Source organism: Corvus cornix, chromosome 17 (assembly GCF_000738735.6).
Source record: "Corvus cornix cornix isolate S_Up_H32 chromosome 17, ASM73873v5, whole genome shotgun sequence".
Lineage (NCBI taxonomy): Eukaryota > Metazoa > Chordata > Aves > Passeriformes > Corvidae > Corvus > Corvus cornix.
The window spans coordinates 10,463,880-10,477,943 of record NC_046346.1 but is presented as its reverse complement, the minus strand read 5'-3'; the positions used below and the strand labels follow the sequence as shown (position 1 = coordinate 10,477,943).

The following is a 14,064-nucleotide window of genomic DNA, read 5'->3' as shown; positions in this document are numbered from 1 at the left end:
TTCTGCTTCAAAGTTTCCATCATTTGTGCTGCATGGGGAGATGCTGCAGGGTGACCATCAGATGTCATTGAAGGGAACTCCTGGAATCATAGAATGGTTTGGGTTGGGGGGACCTTAAAGCCCATCCAGTTCCAACCCCCCTGCCATGGGCAGGGACACCTCCCACTGTCCCAGGCTGCTCCAAGCCCCAATGTCCAGCCTGGCCTTGGACACTGCCAGGGATCCAGGGGCAGCCCCAGCTGCTCTGGGCACCCTGTGCCAGGGCCTGCCCACCCTCCCAGGGAACAATTCTTTCCCAATATCCCATCTAACCCTGCCCTCCTTCAGCTTAAGGCCCATTCCCCCTTGTCCTGTCAATGTCTGCCAATGTAAAGTGCCTCTCCCTGTTTCCTATAAATCCCTTTGAGTCTCACTAGGCCACAATAAGATATCCCTGGATGGAGCCTTCTCTTCTTCGGGCTGAACATCCCCAGCTCTCCCAGCCTGGCTCCAGAGCAGAGGGGCTCCAGACCATCTCTGGACTCTCCAACAGGTCAGTGCCTTTGTGGTGCTGAGGACCCCACAGCTGGACACAGTGCTCCAGGTGGGGTCTCACAGGTGCAGGGTAGAGGGGGGAAATCCTCTCCTTTGGGTGAAAGATGCCAACTTTCCCCCCACTCCCTTCTGAGCAAGGTTCCCTTGTGAAAGCAGCAGTCACTCAGCCACGGCCACCGCCCACAGCCAGAGCCTGAGAACACCCTGAGAACAGCCTGAGAACAGCCTGAGAACACCCTGAGCACCCTGAGAACACCCTGAGAACAGCCTGAGAACAGCCTGAGAACAGCCTGAGCACCCTGAGAACAGCCTGAGAACAGCCTGAGAACAGCCTGAGAACATCCTGAGCACCCTGAGAACAGCCTGAGAACAGCCTGAGAACACCCTGAGAACATCCTGAGCACCCTGAGAACAGCCTGAGAACACCCTGAGAACAGCCTGAGAACAGCCTGCTTTCTCATCACTCGAGCTGCTCTCTCGCTCCCAGGCACTGGCCACTGAGATGCGCTGGTTCATGAACTGGAGAAGCACGAAGTGGGCTGCATTGAGAGCCCAGCAGGCCGCCTTTCAGATAGTGATCAGCGCGTCACTGCCAGAGCCACGCTCCCGAGCTCGGGAGCCCATTACCACATCAATGCCGGGGAAGTGGGCTTGATCCTCCTTCAGCGAAGCTTTGGCACTGCGGCTCCCTGGGGCATGTTCACACCACCTCGCCCCTGCTTTGGGAATCAGGACGCTCAGCTTCCCAGCCTCCCCCGTGCTCCTCCAAAAGGCAATTCAGAGGAGTCTAACTTAGGATATTACTGGGAGGGCTCAAGGCAAAGGCAACTCTTAAAGTCAGCTTGCTGTACTGGGGCTCCTCACAGGGAGCTAATTGTTCTGGGCGACCTGGAGGAAGCTGCTGGTTTGTGGTGAGCAGCTGAACAATATTGTGTGACAGGATGCATCTGCTCCACGTTCCTGTGTGTCTCACACCACCACGGCCAAGTGGCGGCCAGCAGACTCACACCATACAGCCTGTCTGCTAAAGCTCACCCCCACAGGGGCTTTAGGGGTCCCTTCCAACCCAAACCATGCTGGGATTCCAGGACATGGTCACTGGGTTGGAGCACGTGGAGAGGCTGAGGGAGCAGGGCTGGTTCAGCACAGGGAAGGCCTGGCTGGGTGTAGGGGAATAGAATCCCCTCTTCAATTTTATCAGGGGAGCCGTAGAGAAGATGGAGTCAGATCCTCCCACGAATTCCAGCCAGGCCAAAAACTAAAAATATGGGATAGTGAGAGTGGCTAAACACTGCAACAGGCCCAGAGGGGCACTGGAACCAGGCAGGGCACGGCAACACCTTGTCCCATGAAGCTAGCCCTGCTCTGAGCAGGAGGGCAGAGATGAGCTCGCAGAGAAGAGCTAATTTCAAACTGAAATGAGGCTCTGATTGTGTGATCAGCAGTGCCCTGCATTCCTCAGGCTCATCTCCACACAGACGGGCGGCTTCTTGCAGCAACTGCTGCTTTCAAGTCCCAAGCACCTCCCGGGCGAAGAACACCCAGGATCTCATTTACCCAGAATACAGGATGGTCCTGATCATGCTCAGCAATACTACACAGAGATCCAAATACATTTCCTGCATTGGGATTCCTTCCAAATTTTTTTAAGGCAGCCCCTGAGGGAAGTAATTAATTTTCAACAGATGAAGTCATCGTGTCTCCAAAATCTGCTCCTGCTGCCACAGATGTGAGCAGGTACAGAGTGGAGGGAAAGAACCAAGGCAGCTTTCAAAGGCAGATCTGGAGAGAGTATTTTCAAAAAACACTGAGCAAGAGGTTGAGACATTTCCTTGAGCACATTGTTGGACATCCTTCATGGGCCCTCATGCAGCTCACAGAGCTACAGAACGAACCTGCTGCTGGCAGCAGCTCCACGGCACAGGGCACAGACACTTCCCTCCACAGAGATGAAAGGCTCCACACAGGATGTCTCACTGAAGGGAATCTGGCATGACCATTTCCAGTCACTTCAGTAGCTTCAGCAGTGGGTATCAATGCTTCTTGTCTGGACAATGCACAAATGGACTGTCCTGAGCTGGGAGGGACGCACAAGGAGCAGAGAGTCCAACCCCTGGCCCTGCACAGACACCCCAACAATCCCTTCACAACTGAAGGTGCAATACTCTACAGGGACATTGCTCCCAAGTGCCCAAGGAACCATCCAGCACAGAATCCCCCAGACACTTCAGGTCAGGCTTCTTGATAAAGAGGGCACCATGGTACCTCTGTGAGATAGCAGAGCTCATCCTGACACTGGATTCCACTCCCCACTGACTGAAAATGCTGTCCTAAAAAATGAGCTGTTCGCCCAGTTCGCCACCACTGCTGCACAGAAGGTTTCAGGGAAGGGATCTTGTCCCCTTGCTCCTGTCACCGCAGACTTCAGACAGATCCTCGGGGGAAGGCAGCCTGGGGCCGTGCTGGGAGCAGTCAGCAGTGCCACTTGTCTTTGGGGCCACTGATCAATTCCTGGTCTTGTTCAGCAGTGTCAGCATAGCCTGACACTGTGGGGACTTTCCCAGATCAGAACCTCTTATCTGAACCCACAATTAAATTGTTTTCCTCAACTGCATCCCACAGCTCCAGGTATGCTGATACACAAAATCACAATCCACCTGCAACAGGGAATGGCACAGGTGTAGCTCTGCAGTGAGCTGTAGTGTCAGACTAACCCCATTAAAATAACCTTTGTTTGAAAAGTAACTGTATGACTTGCATAAACCCCCCAAAATACAATTCCATAGCAAATAGACTAAGGTAACTTTACCCTACTTACTTTTTCAGATAGAATTTGTTTTCCCTTCTCTTCTGTGTGAAGTCTATCCCGAGGCTCTGTGCTTCCTCCCAAAATCCCCTTCTCACAACCACTGCAGAGGCACCTTCTGAATTCCAGCCTAACCCTGGCCCCAGAGCTGTTGAATATTATTCATCCCAGGGATCAGCAAAGGACCAAGGACTTGGTCTGAATACATAAGCCCCAGATTTTTGATATGCTTCCAGATTTCTCACACCTCAGTCCCACGATGGCAGGCTGGAGATATTTTCTGGGAGCACTCCAGCACTTGGCAAGACTGAAGATGAATGAGGATGGGGAAATTGGCCAAACTCTTTCAGAGCAGTGTGTTACTTATCACAGTAGATGCTTTGTCTGAGCCCAGTGACACAGTGCATTGAAGACAAACTGGCAACCCTTATCTTCCCAGTGTATTTTGAAGTAGCATTTATCTCCCTGCCTTTTGTCATCGTGTCACACACACACGAACAAAGTGTCAGGGGCCAGTGGCAAATCCTGCTCTCCAGTTTAAGGAAGTGAAGGCTCCCATCGTGTACTGGGTGACCTGCACTGCTGCTGAGCCTCACTGAGCCTGGGCCTCCTGTGACCAAACATCGTTTCTCTGGTCTTTCCAGCCTCAGAAGGTTTTACAATCCTGGCGCTTCCATGAATGTTCTACAGAAGTCACCATCCCAGAACTCTACTCTGGTTTGTATCCTGGAGCACGGAAGCCTGCACAAGGAAAACACAGCTCTCTGCTGAGCTCTGGGACTGCCTGAAGGGTGACTGTCCAATCTCAGCATTCCAAAATCCAGCTCAGCAGAAGCGTGTGACATGGGCTGGTGCTGCAGGATCTGTCTGCAGGAATTTCACAGAGTGAGGAGTTCCATGTGCTGCCAGGGCCGGCCTCACTGTGCGGACAGGGACGGAGCCCCGCAGCTGCAGGTCGCCACAGGGCTGCCACAGCTGTAGGTGTGTGGAGGAGTGAAACCACTGCCTCTGTGCTCCTGCTGGGACCTGAACTCACAGGGTGACACCTCACCCGTTTGTCGGGATGTGCGAGAGCCGAAGCCACCCCGACGCCTTCCCCCAGGGTTTGGAGCCCTGGCATTAACCAGCGTGCAATTAACCCACCAGTAACTCCAGTAAGTGTTCCCATACCCAGTCACATACATAATGAGAACCCATAGACTCAATTTAGGAAAAAAGTCTCCTCTTTTCTGTTTAGGAAAGTCTTCAAAGTAAATAAGCAGAAATCCTGACAATGGAAATACTTGCTCAGGAGCACAAACTCTTCCCATCATTAGTGTATGGAAGAGATGCCCACAGGACAAACATGGGTTACCACTGATTTCTGTTTTGTTGTGCCCAAAGCTCCCTGGCTCAGAGCCAAAGCAATAATCAGTATCCGTGCAGGATCTCTCCCAAAAGCAAAGCTTGGCAGTAGATTTTTCTCTCCTTTAATCTCTTTTGGTACACTTCAGCTCCTGGTGGTTTTTGTTCTGAAGGAGAAATGCTTGAGAGGGTTGACTGAATGAACTCTGAAATTCACACCCTGGCAAATTGGACTGATTTCCTAAATCCATAATTACAACATTCCTCTGAGATATGCATTCTTTCAGAGCGAACAAGGGAAGATTAGTTTCCTGTTTCTTCCCATTTACATGACTTCTCTGTCAAGAGGAACTTTTTTTGTTTCTAAACAATCCTCTGTTTATGTGGTTCTCTTCTTGGCAGGGAACTGGGGAACTAATCTTGCCTAAAAGTATAATACAGCCAAACTATCAATTGCCAGCAGCCTGATTATCTGTGTGCAAGGCAGCTGATTTGCACAGGCTTTAGAAGCCAATATCTATCAGTGAGCACTCAGGGACCGATCGATTACAGAGGGTTTAAATAATCTGGGATGATTATGGAATGACTGGATCGTTTTACTGCTGGCTGGGTAAGAAGGGCAGAGAGGATCTGTGTGTGTGTGTGTGAAGGCTGAAAACTTCAGTGACACTGGGCAAACAGAGCCCCCACGCCTGCACAGCCCCAGCTCACAGCAACTCCCATGGGGCGAGGGCATCCTGGGGCTCCTGCCACGGAGCTGCAGGTGAGAACTGCTCCCACCTGCAAACACAGGATGTGCAGAGCCCTGTTGTTTGGTTTGTTTTGGTTTTTATCAGTGAACCCATCCTCTCTTTCTGTGCTACCCTGGGAAGCACCAAGCTCCATGTCCCATCTTTCCCCCTGCCTTTCCCTATTTGGCTGCACAGGCCAACGTCAGGGCTCTTGACAGGGTTCCCTTGGTCCTGGAGCAACAGGAACGTGAGGATTTGCCTGTTAGAAGTGAGCCTGTCCTCATTTTCACTCTGTGGGATACAAACAGGAGCTGGGGTTGTTCAGCTGGGAGAAGAGAAGGCTCTGGGGAGACCTTGTTGTGGCCCTTTGGTACCTGAAGGGAGCTTATAGAAAAGACAGAGAGTGACTTTATAGAGAGGCAGACGGTGACAGGGTGAGGGGGAGCAGTTTTAAACTGGCAGAAGGGAGATTTTCACTAGATATTGGGGAGAAATTCTTCCCTTTGAGGGTGGGCAGGCCCTGGCACAGGGTGCCCAGAGCAGCTGGGGCTGCCCCTGGATCCCTGGCAGTGCCCAAGGCCAGGCTGGACATTGGGGCTTGGAGCAGCCTGGGACAGTGGGAGGTGTCCCTGCCATGGCAGGGGTGGAATAAGATGTTCTTTAAAGTCCCTTCCAACTCAAACCAGTCTGGGATTCTGTGACTTTAACCCTGTAGCTGCTGCAGTTTGCAGTCAGTAACAGGTATCCTGGACACTACTCCTGATGGTGATTTCAGGACCTGGTATGTTCCACACATTCCCATAAGGTTTTGCATGATCATCATTCCTGTATAATTTCCTACTCCTAGGATGCTTTTCCCACTTGGCAGAACTAAACCTCCCCCAGCACACCCCAGTGGAGCTGAACAGCTCACTGATGCTCTTAACTCCTTAATCTAACCCTGACCTCTCAACCCACAGCCATAAGCCAATTAGATCTTCTTTATACCATACCAAATCTCCTCCTGATGAAGCTGTGCTGCCGAGTGAATGCCTGCTAGTGACAGAAATGTAATTACAGTGCTTAGCAGCATGCTGGCCCTGGCTGGTGGCAGGGGGCTAAGGTCAGAATGCATCTCTAACACACCAAAACAATTTAAAGGAGATTTTTTCCCCCCAGTGTGTTCTCTGCAGTTTCCTCTCTTCACTCTCCAGTACTTCATTCGTTTGCACAGTAAGGCTATTTGGCCATCAGTTTTAAGACCGAGGTCCTGAGCTTTCCAAGGATCCCTTGCCAATCCCTCCCTGAAGCAGAATCAGACACCCAGCTCCTGTCAATCCCCAGCTTGGCCCTGTAAATCCACACTTCAGTAAATGGGAGCTGATTTTCCAAAGTTATTGAGCAAACACATCTTACATCACTCCAGAGAAATTTTTGGCTGACTTTTAAAATTATTTTGGACATTTTTGACAATTTGGTAGATTGGACAGCAAATGATGGCAGCTTGTCTTGGCTCCTTTGTACCTACTGTAATATTACACCAGAATTCATCAGCATCTTTGTGCTTAACCACAATTTATTTATCTAGCCATGGCTGGATTTGTTATAAATAAAACTACCACAATTACACCAGCCCTCCAGGTCTTACAGAGAATTAACACAGCCTCAGCCATGCAGGAAGGAGCTGGAAGTATTTACATTTAACTGTACATGTCATCCTTTGATAGACTCTCCTTTAGCTGGGGAGGCACGGAACACGCTGCATGTTTGGCTTTTCCCGTGTGCTTCTCCCACAGCAGCTGGGGCTTTGTTCCATGCAAAGTTCCCCTTCCTTTTAGCCCAGCAGTGCAAACTTCATTAGCACAGGTGCACATTCGCCTGCTCTCCAGCCCGAGAGCAGAACGCAGCTGCAGAACTGAACCACAGGGTCACGGAATCGGAATATCCTGAGCTGGAAGGGAACCACAGGATCATCGAGTCCAACTCCTGGAATTACAGGATGCTGCTCCTGAGACAGGCACAGATGTGCCTGTTCTCTGCACCAGCCCCATCAGTCATCCTTTTGCTTTCCAGGAACTCTGGTGTTATTTCAGCTTCCAATCAATATATGACCCCACTGACAAACTGAACTGAAAAATGGAAGAAGATTGATACTTTGCCTCCCACTTTTCCGCCTACTACAAACTCTAGTTTGTCCATGGTTTAATATTCCCTTTAAACCATGTTGTGGCTGTGTGTTCTCCCCAGAGACCTCCAACAAGAATAGTGAATCCAAAGAAAATGGCACAGGGAAAAAGCAGGAGGAGTGTCAAAGCACTGTCACCCCCACTGAGCTCCTGTCAGTCCCTGAACAGGGGACAAAATGCAGGGACAGGAATGGAAGGAGAAATGGGAGCAACAAGTTGACACTGGGGGAAGAAAGGCTACCAGTTCTGACCTGAAACAAAGCAATTCCCCCAGTCCTGACTTCCCAAGAGAGACAGCAGACCTCAAACCTGTGACTAGTCCAGGTATAAATACCAGCTGTTCTGCAAAGGGGAAAAGGACAAGAAAAATCAAACCTCTTTTTTGCAACGGCAGCTGTTAGGGAGCTGCTTAAAGCTGTGGAAAGATAAACGGAATTCTTTTGCAGATGGTTGAACTGGCAGACTGCAGGCAAAACCAGATCAGGAGCAGCTCCTGCATATTCACACACACCCCCATACTGGGAGCTACTGGGCTCCAGTGGCTCAGCACCTCAGCACAAGCACCATGAGCAGCAGCACTGGTGGAACCGTGATCATTTATTCCAGCTGATGATTCCTTCCTGAGACTTCTAAGGCCAGAGGGAGCAAAACGATCACCCACTGGTTTAATTTCCTGCTAAAGAAGTCTGTAAGTACTGACAGGGGACTCCACACGTCAGCTGGTTAAACTCGTTTGGGTTTCCACCTTCCAGGAAAAGAGCCAGTCTGGATTTGACATTTGAGTGATGAAATCCATCCCATCCCTGAATAAACACTTCACTCCAACCAGAGGGAAAGATGATTTTGTGTGCAGCCTTCTACTGAGAGACATGTCAGTTATTAGTCACCTCTGGAGCACCATTCCCATCTGCACTGCACACACTGCTTCACTCCCTGTGGATATTTAGTTCCTCACACTGCAGAGATGTTGCTCAAAACAACTGGAAAGTTTCCCTTAAGTCAGGGGTTCCAGGGAAGGACACTGGATGTGGGTATTTGCAAAGTGGTCTTTTTGACTCCTTGTCCTTATTCAAGACTCCCCAGAGCAGGAGTCCTGGCCACAAAAAAAAACCTTTGAAAAAATAAATTGCATTCTGCCCTTCAAATTCCCCCTAAAAATTCCCTCCTTGAGTGTAACAGTTATTACATTTTATTCCAGAGGTAGCTGAGTTTTAATTGAGGTCAAAATGGTCCTGTACAGAAAGAATCTTAGCATCAGCCACTGTCATTTAGAAATTAACTGGTCACATAAATAAGACTACATCAACTCCTTGCTGCAGTATAAAGTAATTTACACCTATTAAGTACCAGGAATTGTTAAAGTTTTTCCAATGTATTGCACAGAAAGAAGGGTAGATTTCTGAATTTTATCTGAAAGCAGCGTAACAACCCTTGAACTGTAGTGGAACTGGAGTTCTGCATTTCCTAGGAATTACCAGCATCTGACCCCTGCTCACCCAGAGAAGGAGCTGGCACAGTGCTTGATTTTCATGGTCAGAAATTTTAAAATAAATAAGTTATCTCACTGTCCCAACTGGAGGAGGACAGAGATCAGCTGCAGGCTCTCCCTGTGCAGAACACGGGAAACAGCTGCCCCCAGGGCCCATCTCTGCATCCCCACAAGCCCAGAAGAGCCTGAGGAGCTGCACAACAGGGGCCTGAGGAAAATGAGGGCACTTTTCTGGGAGGTGCATCCCTGTACCCTCCTCTCAAACCACACACCAAGGTCAGAGTAGTCTCAACCAGTGCAGTCAGGGAATGGTAGAATGGTGAGGTGGCACTGGATGGGCTTTAAGGCCCCTCCCAACCCAAACCAGTGATCCTGTGATTCTCTGAAGCTCTGAGTGAACTTTGAACCTTTCAAAACCAATAAAGTCCTGAACAACCTTAGTTTTTGCACTGAAAACCAAAACTTGCTCCAAGATCCTTCCTTTATTCCCTCTTTCCCCTGCGAGCAGCAGCCACCAGCCTGCACAGGTTGTTATTTCAGCTTCCTGCAGATGCACAGGTACAGATTCCCATCGCTTTCAAGTGATGCCAGAGACAGGGATCTCTGATAGCACCGAGCCAGGCTGATAACAGGCAAGTTTCAGCACCACTCGGCTGATAATTACACAGTTGTGAAAAATACATCGGTTGGCAACAAGCAGGAAATACAAAGTTTGCAGTCCTTTGTAAAGCAAAGACAACCCTCTGCCCCAGTGCAGGATGCAGCTCTGTGCTCTCAGGGCTTGCCAGGCACCACACGTGCACTTCCCAGAGATGTCCTGAGCCTGCTGCCTCCAAAGAGGGAGACAGGGGAGCTTCATCCCACACTCCACCATCAACAGAAACCCCTTCCCCACACACACCAAAGCACATCCCCAAGTGAGAATCGTGGAATCTCCTGAGTGGAAGAAACCCCAAGGATCATTGTGTCCAGCCCCTGGAGCTGCACAGGAGAACCCAGCAGTCCTGCTGCTTTGCTGGTGTGTCCAAACAGTGCCTGAGCCCTCAGATCCCTGAGCTCATCAGCCTGGCCCACAACCCCTCAGAGCCCACACCGACCCTCCAGATGGATTTTCAGAAATCCCTAAAGGCTGCAGAATTCAGCCTGAGAGGGGTTCCAGAACAGGAGCAAATGCACAACGAGGCTGCAATTCCATAGGGGAATCATGGACACATAAATAACCACTACTGTGTACCACCATGGAATTTTTGCTGTGTCATTGCCACATTTGTATTTTTTGTAGGATCAGGCTAAACCACGATTGCCTGAACTCTTTTATTTATACATCAAGAAACACCCACCCCGCTCCCTTCTCCCCGTGCTGTTAAAATGACTTGTGTCCCGCAGCACAAGACAGAGACATCACAACATCAAACAGTCACCTGCTGAAAATGGTCACAGCATGCACAGGGAATCTAACTTTTACCCCAGTTTCCTCATACACCTTGCTAGCTGCTGAAGAACAGCCTCTTTTCCCCCTTCCTCATCATTAATCAGTGTAAATACTTGTAGTGTTCACTTACAAGTAAGTGCAGGAAAGTAAAAGAATGTACTTGATAATCTTATCTAAATCACAGAACCACAGAGCCATGGGATATCCTGAGCTGGAAGGGACCCACAAGGATCATTGAGCCCAACTCCTGGCCCTGCACAGACACCCCAACAATCCCCCCCTACCCCCCCCCCCCCACGCATCTCTGAGAGTGTTATCCAAACATTCTAGCTTGGCTCCAGCCAAACTAAAGCATTTTCAAAGACATAAAAGGAATTACAATGTAAGTGTTCTCCCCTGCCCTTCCCTGCATTTACAGTTTTGCTTCCAAAGTGTTGAGAAAGTACAGAACTGTGATAGCAGGACTACAATAGCCAGAGCTGGATATGCTGAACATCTTAAAATAACCTCCAAGCAAATAACCCTGCAAAAGCAGGAGAGGGAAATCCACACTCACCTGAATGTGGTCTGCCCAATTCTCCTCAGTCATGGTTTTCTGAAAAGACAACACCACTTCTGAGCCATCTTAGGAAAGGGAGGATGTTCCACACAGCAAACTAGAAATGAACACCCCGTTGTCCCCACTGGCATCACCTGAGACCAAGGCATGCACCCCGAGCACATGGGGCACCTCAGCTCCTCAGTGTCTCCACCTGGGGCATGGCAGAACAACACAGCTTGGAGGGGGAATGCAGGGAACTCTCACACCACAGCACAGAAAGCATAAAAATCCACATGCAGCTTGTCCCCAGACTGTTCATCTCTCCAGGCAGCCCATGGCAGGGATCTCGGGGATCATCTGCAAGGCTGAGCCTTCAGAATATAAAAATACAGTTTTTCTCAACAGCCAAATCATGAAAAATCCTCTGGAATCGTGAGGTCTTGGAAATGAAGCTGATAAGTTCATATTCCCATTCTAATGCAGTTCAGAGCCAAACCTGGGGAGAAGGTCAGGATGGGACCTGCTCTCCACTCTGCCAAGAACTGCACGAGACCCACCATGAGTCTCCCCCCAGAGCTGCCAGAGGGGAACAGGGAGTGTCAGAGCCACTTGTATGGAAAGGTACAAGAGCAAACAGGGAGTAAGAGCCTCAAAGAAAACAGCTTTGAGATATCCAAGCATGTAATTTAAATATTAGTGAGATAAAGGAGCCATTTAACCAGAGCTCAGGCACAGCTGAGAATGGTAAACAGAGAGCACCAAAGAGCTCTCAGAAGAAGGGACTGTGTCCAGAAACAGCTGCCAAATGTACCTTAATGGAAGTAACTGGCCAGCTTGAACACTTTAAATCAAGCAAATTCTCCAAAACAAAGGAAGTGGAAGGCCAGAGAGAGCAGAACACCAGATCACGAATCCATTTCCCTCTGCTAAACAAATACACCTGGAGAAATGCTCTCTGCTCTCTCTGTGGATGACCAAGCTCCCCACAGTGATGTCATCCAACACTACAGCTCAGAGATGCAGGAGGCAGAAGTGCTCCATCCTCCCCAGCTCCTCTGGCAGTGGGTTTGGCAGGCAGCAGAGACAGATCAGAGCCTTCCTGATGGACTGGAAGGGCTTGGGAGCAGAACTTGTAAAAAAACTTGATCATAAACTGTTGACACATTTTGATTATCTCAGTTAAGTTATTCAAAATGTAAATGTAACAAAAATCCTCATTCCACGCACGCAACACAGCACGTACCTCAACAAATCTCTTGTAAAAGAGGTAATTCAGGGTTCTCAAGTGCCGCTGATTGATGACATTAGGGCAGAGAGCTGAAAGAAGGAAAAAGACATTTAAGTACACAGCATTTCCTGGAAGTTTTACTGTCTAGACATTACACTTTTCCTCCCCCAGTGTCAGATTGGGTTTGTGGAAGGCAGGATGCCCTCACACTTGGAACAATGAGGGACAGACTCACACATTGTCAGCTTATCTCAACTATAAACTGTTATTTACACTTTCATCCGTGATTAGCAATGCTAATTCTCGGGTCTGATATCTCTGCCTCCACCACCCCTGAGCGATAAGATCCACTCCCTGGTTCAATATGCTCCACAGTCAATGACTTCACACCTTTAATTAGGCAGCATCCTCACATGGGCACCACCTCAGTCTCTGGAGGCTGCATTCTTTCGGGTTTAATTGGACCCTGTGCTGTTAATTCATTGAAGCAGTTGTGAACAGCTCACTCAGGATGTAAACTTGTGGCTGAAGTTTATCCGATAAAACACAGATCCATGAAAGAGACTCCACATCCACACAAAGAGGGTGGGGAATATTGTTCTGCTGAGCTAGCAAGCCACAGTTGTTGTTATTATTTTTATTGCTGTCATCTTCATTAGATATGGCTCATTACAACTGCAAAACCCAAGATCTTCACACAGCACCTTGTTTTGAAATCCAGTGCAGGGAGAGATAAAGGCAGGAGATAAAAGACATGCACTGGCATTAGCACAGGTATCTGTCAGCTCCTGCTGGATGCCGAGGTGCCTGTACAGAGAAAGGCTTCACCAAAGCCTTCCTTGGGGTCTCAGTGGCTAAAACCACCTCACTGGGAGCCAAAAGGAGCAGGACCACTGACCAGAAACAGTCACAGAGAACAGGAACGGGAAAATTCTCTGTAGCCTCCCTTGAATTAGCACCCTCAGGGAGAAACTGATTCCTTATCCCTCTCCATGCCCCACACAGGGCATGCCCGAGGACTAAAACCCACGAGAACAAAGAGTGATCTCTGGATACCAGAGCCTGGGATCAGAGGGGTATGGATTTATGTCCCACTGGTTGCAGCTGCTCCTCAGAGTGCCGTGAAGCATCACCTCAGAACCTAAATGTTTCCATCTCAAACAGAAGGTTAGAGCTGGTATTTTTAAGTTAATCTTCCACAGTGTGACAACAGATCCTTCCCCTCAAAGCATCTGAGGAAATTACTGCAATTATCATGCAGGATAATGCACCAGTAAATATGGTGATCTTTCCTCTGGATATTATCCCAATATCTGGAGGAGAAATCATCAGCTCATGGAAAGAAACACTCTCTAAAGAATGCAAGATCAACGTAAAAATTAGTAACACCACCACCTGACTTGAAGTTTTCAAAGCACTTCAGACAGAACCATGGCATGACCCCTCCAGACCACCCAAAAGATCCACTGAACAGCTTTTTCTTTGAGCTTCTGAAGGAAATATCCAGCTGTGGCTCACCTGTGCCAATGTGGGGCCAGCTGTGGCTCACCCGTGCAGATGTGGGGCCAGCTGTGGCTCACCTGTGCAGATGTGGCCGAGCGCAGCCAGCTGTGGCTCACCTGTGCAGATGTGGGGCCAGCTGTGGCTCACCTGTGCAGATGTGGCCGAGCGCAGCCAGCTGTGGCTCACCTGTGCAGATGTGGGGCCAGCTGTGGCTCACCTGTGCAGATGTGGCAGAGCGCAGCCAGCTGTGGCTCACCTGTGCAGATGTGGCCGAGCGCAGCGCTCTCCTGC

The 14,064-nt window shown here is 49.4% G+C and overlaps 1 protein-coding gene across 6 annotated transcripts in view; it reads right to left on the bottom strand.

Annotated features, from left to right (window-relative positions):
• Nucleotides 1–14,064, bottom strand: part of EXD3 (exonuclease 3'-5' domain containing 3) — a 213,287-nt gene that overhangs the window by 121,245 nt on the left and 77,978 nt on the right. For all 6 annotated transcript variants that reach the window (XM_039561847.1, XM_039561844.1, XM_039561848.1 and 3 more), the window contains 2 exons: nt 12,286–12,359; nt 11,058–11,096 (listed from right to left, as the gene is read on the bottom strand). In XM_039561847.1, coding sequence (XP_039417781.1) covers nt 11,058–11,096; nt 12,286–12,359 — 113 coding nt within the window. The remainder of the gene's footprint in view (nt 1–11,057; nt 11,097–12,285; nt 12,360–14,064) is intronic.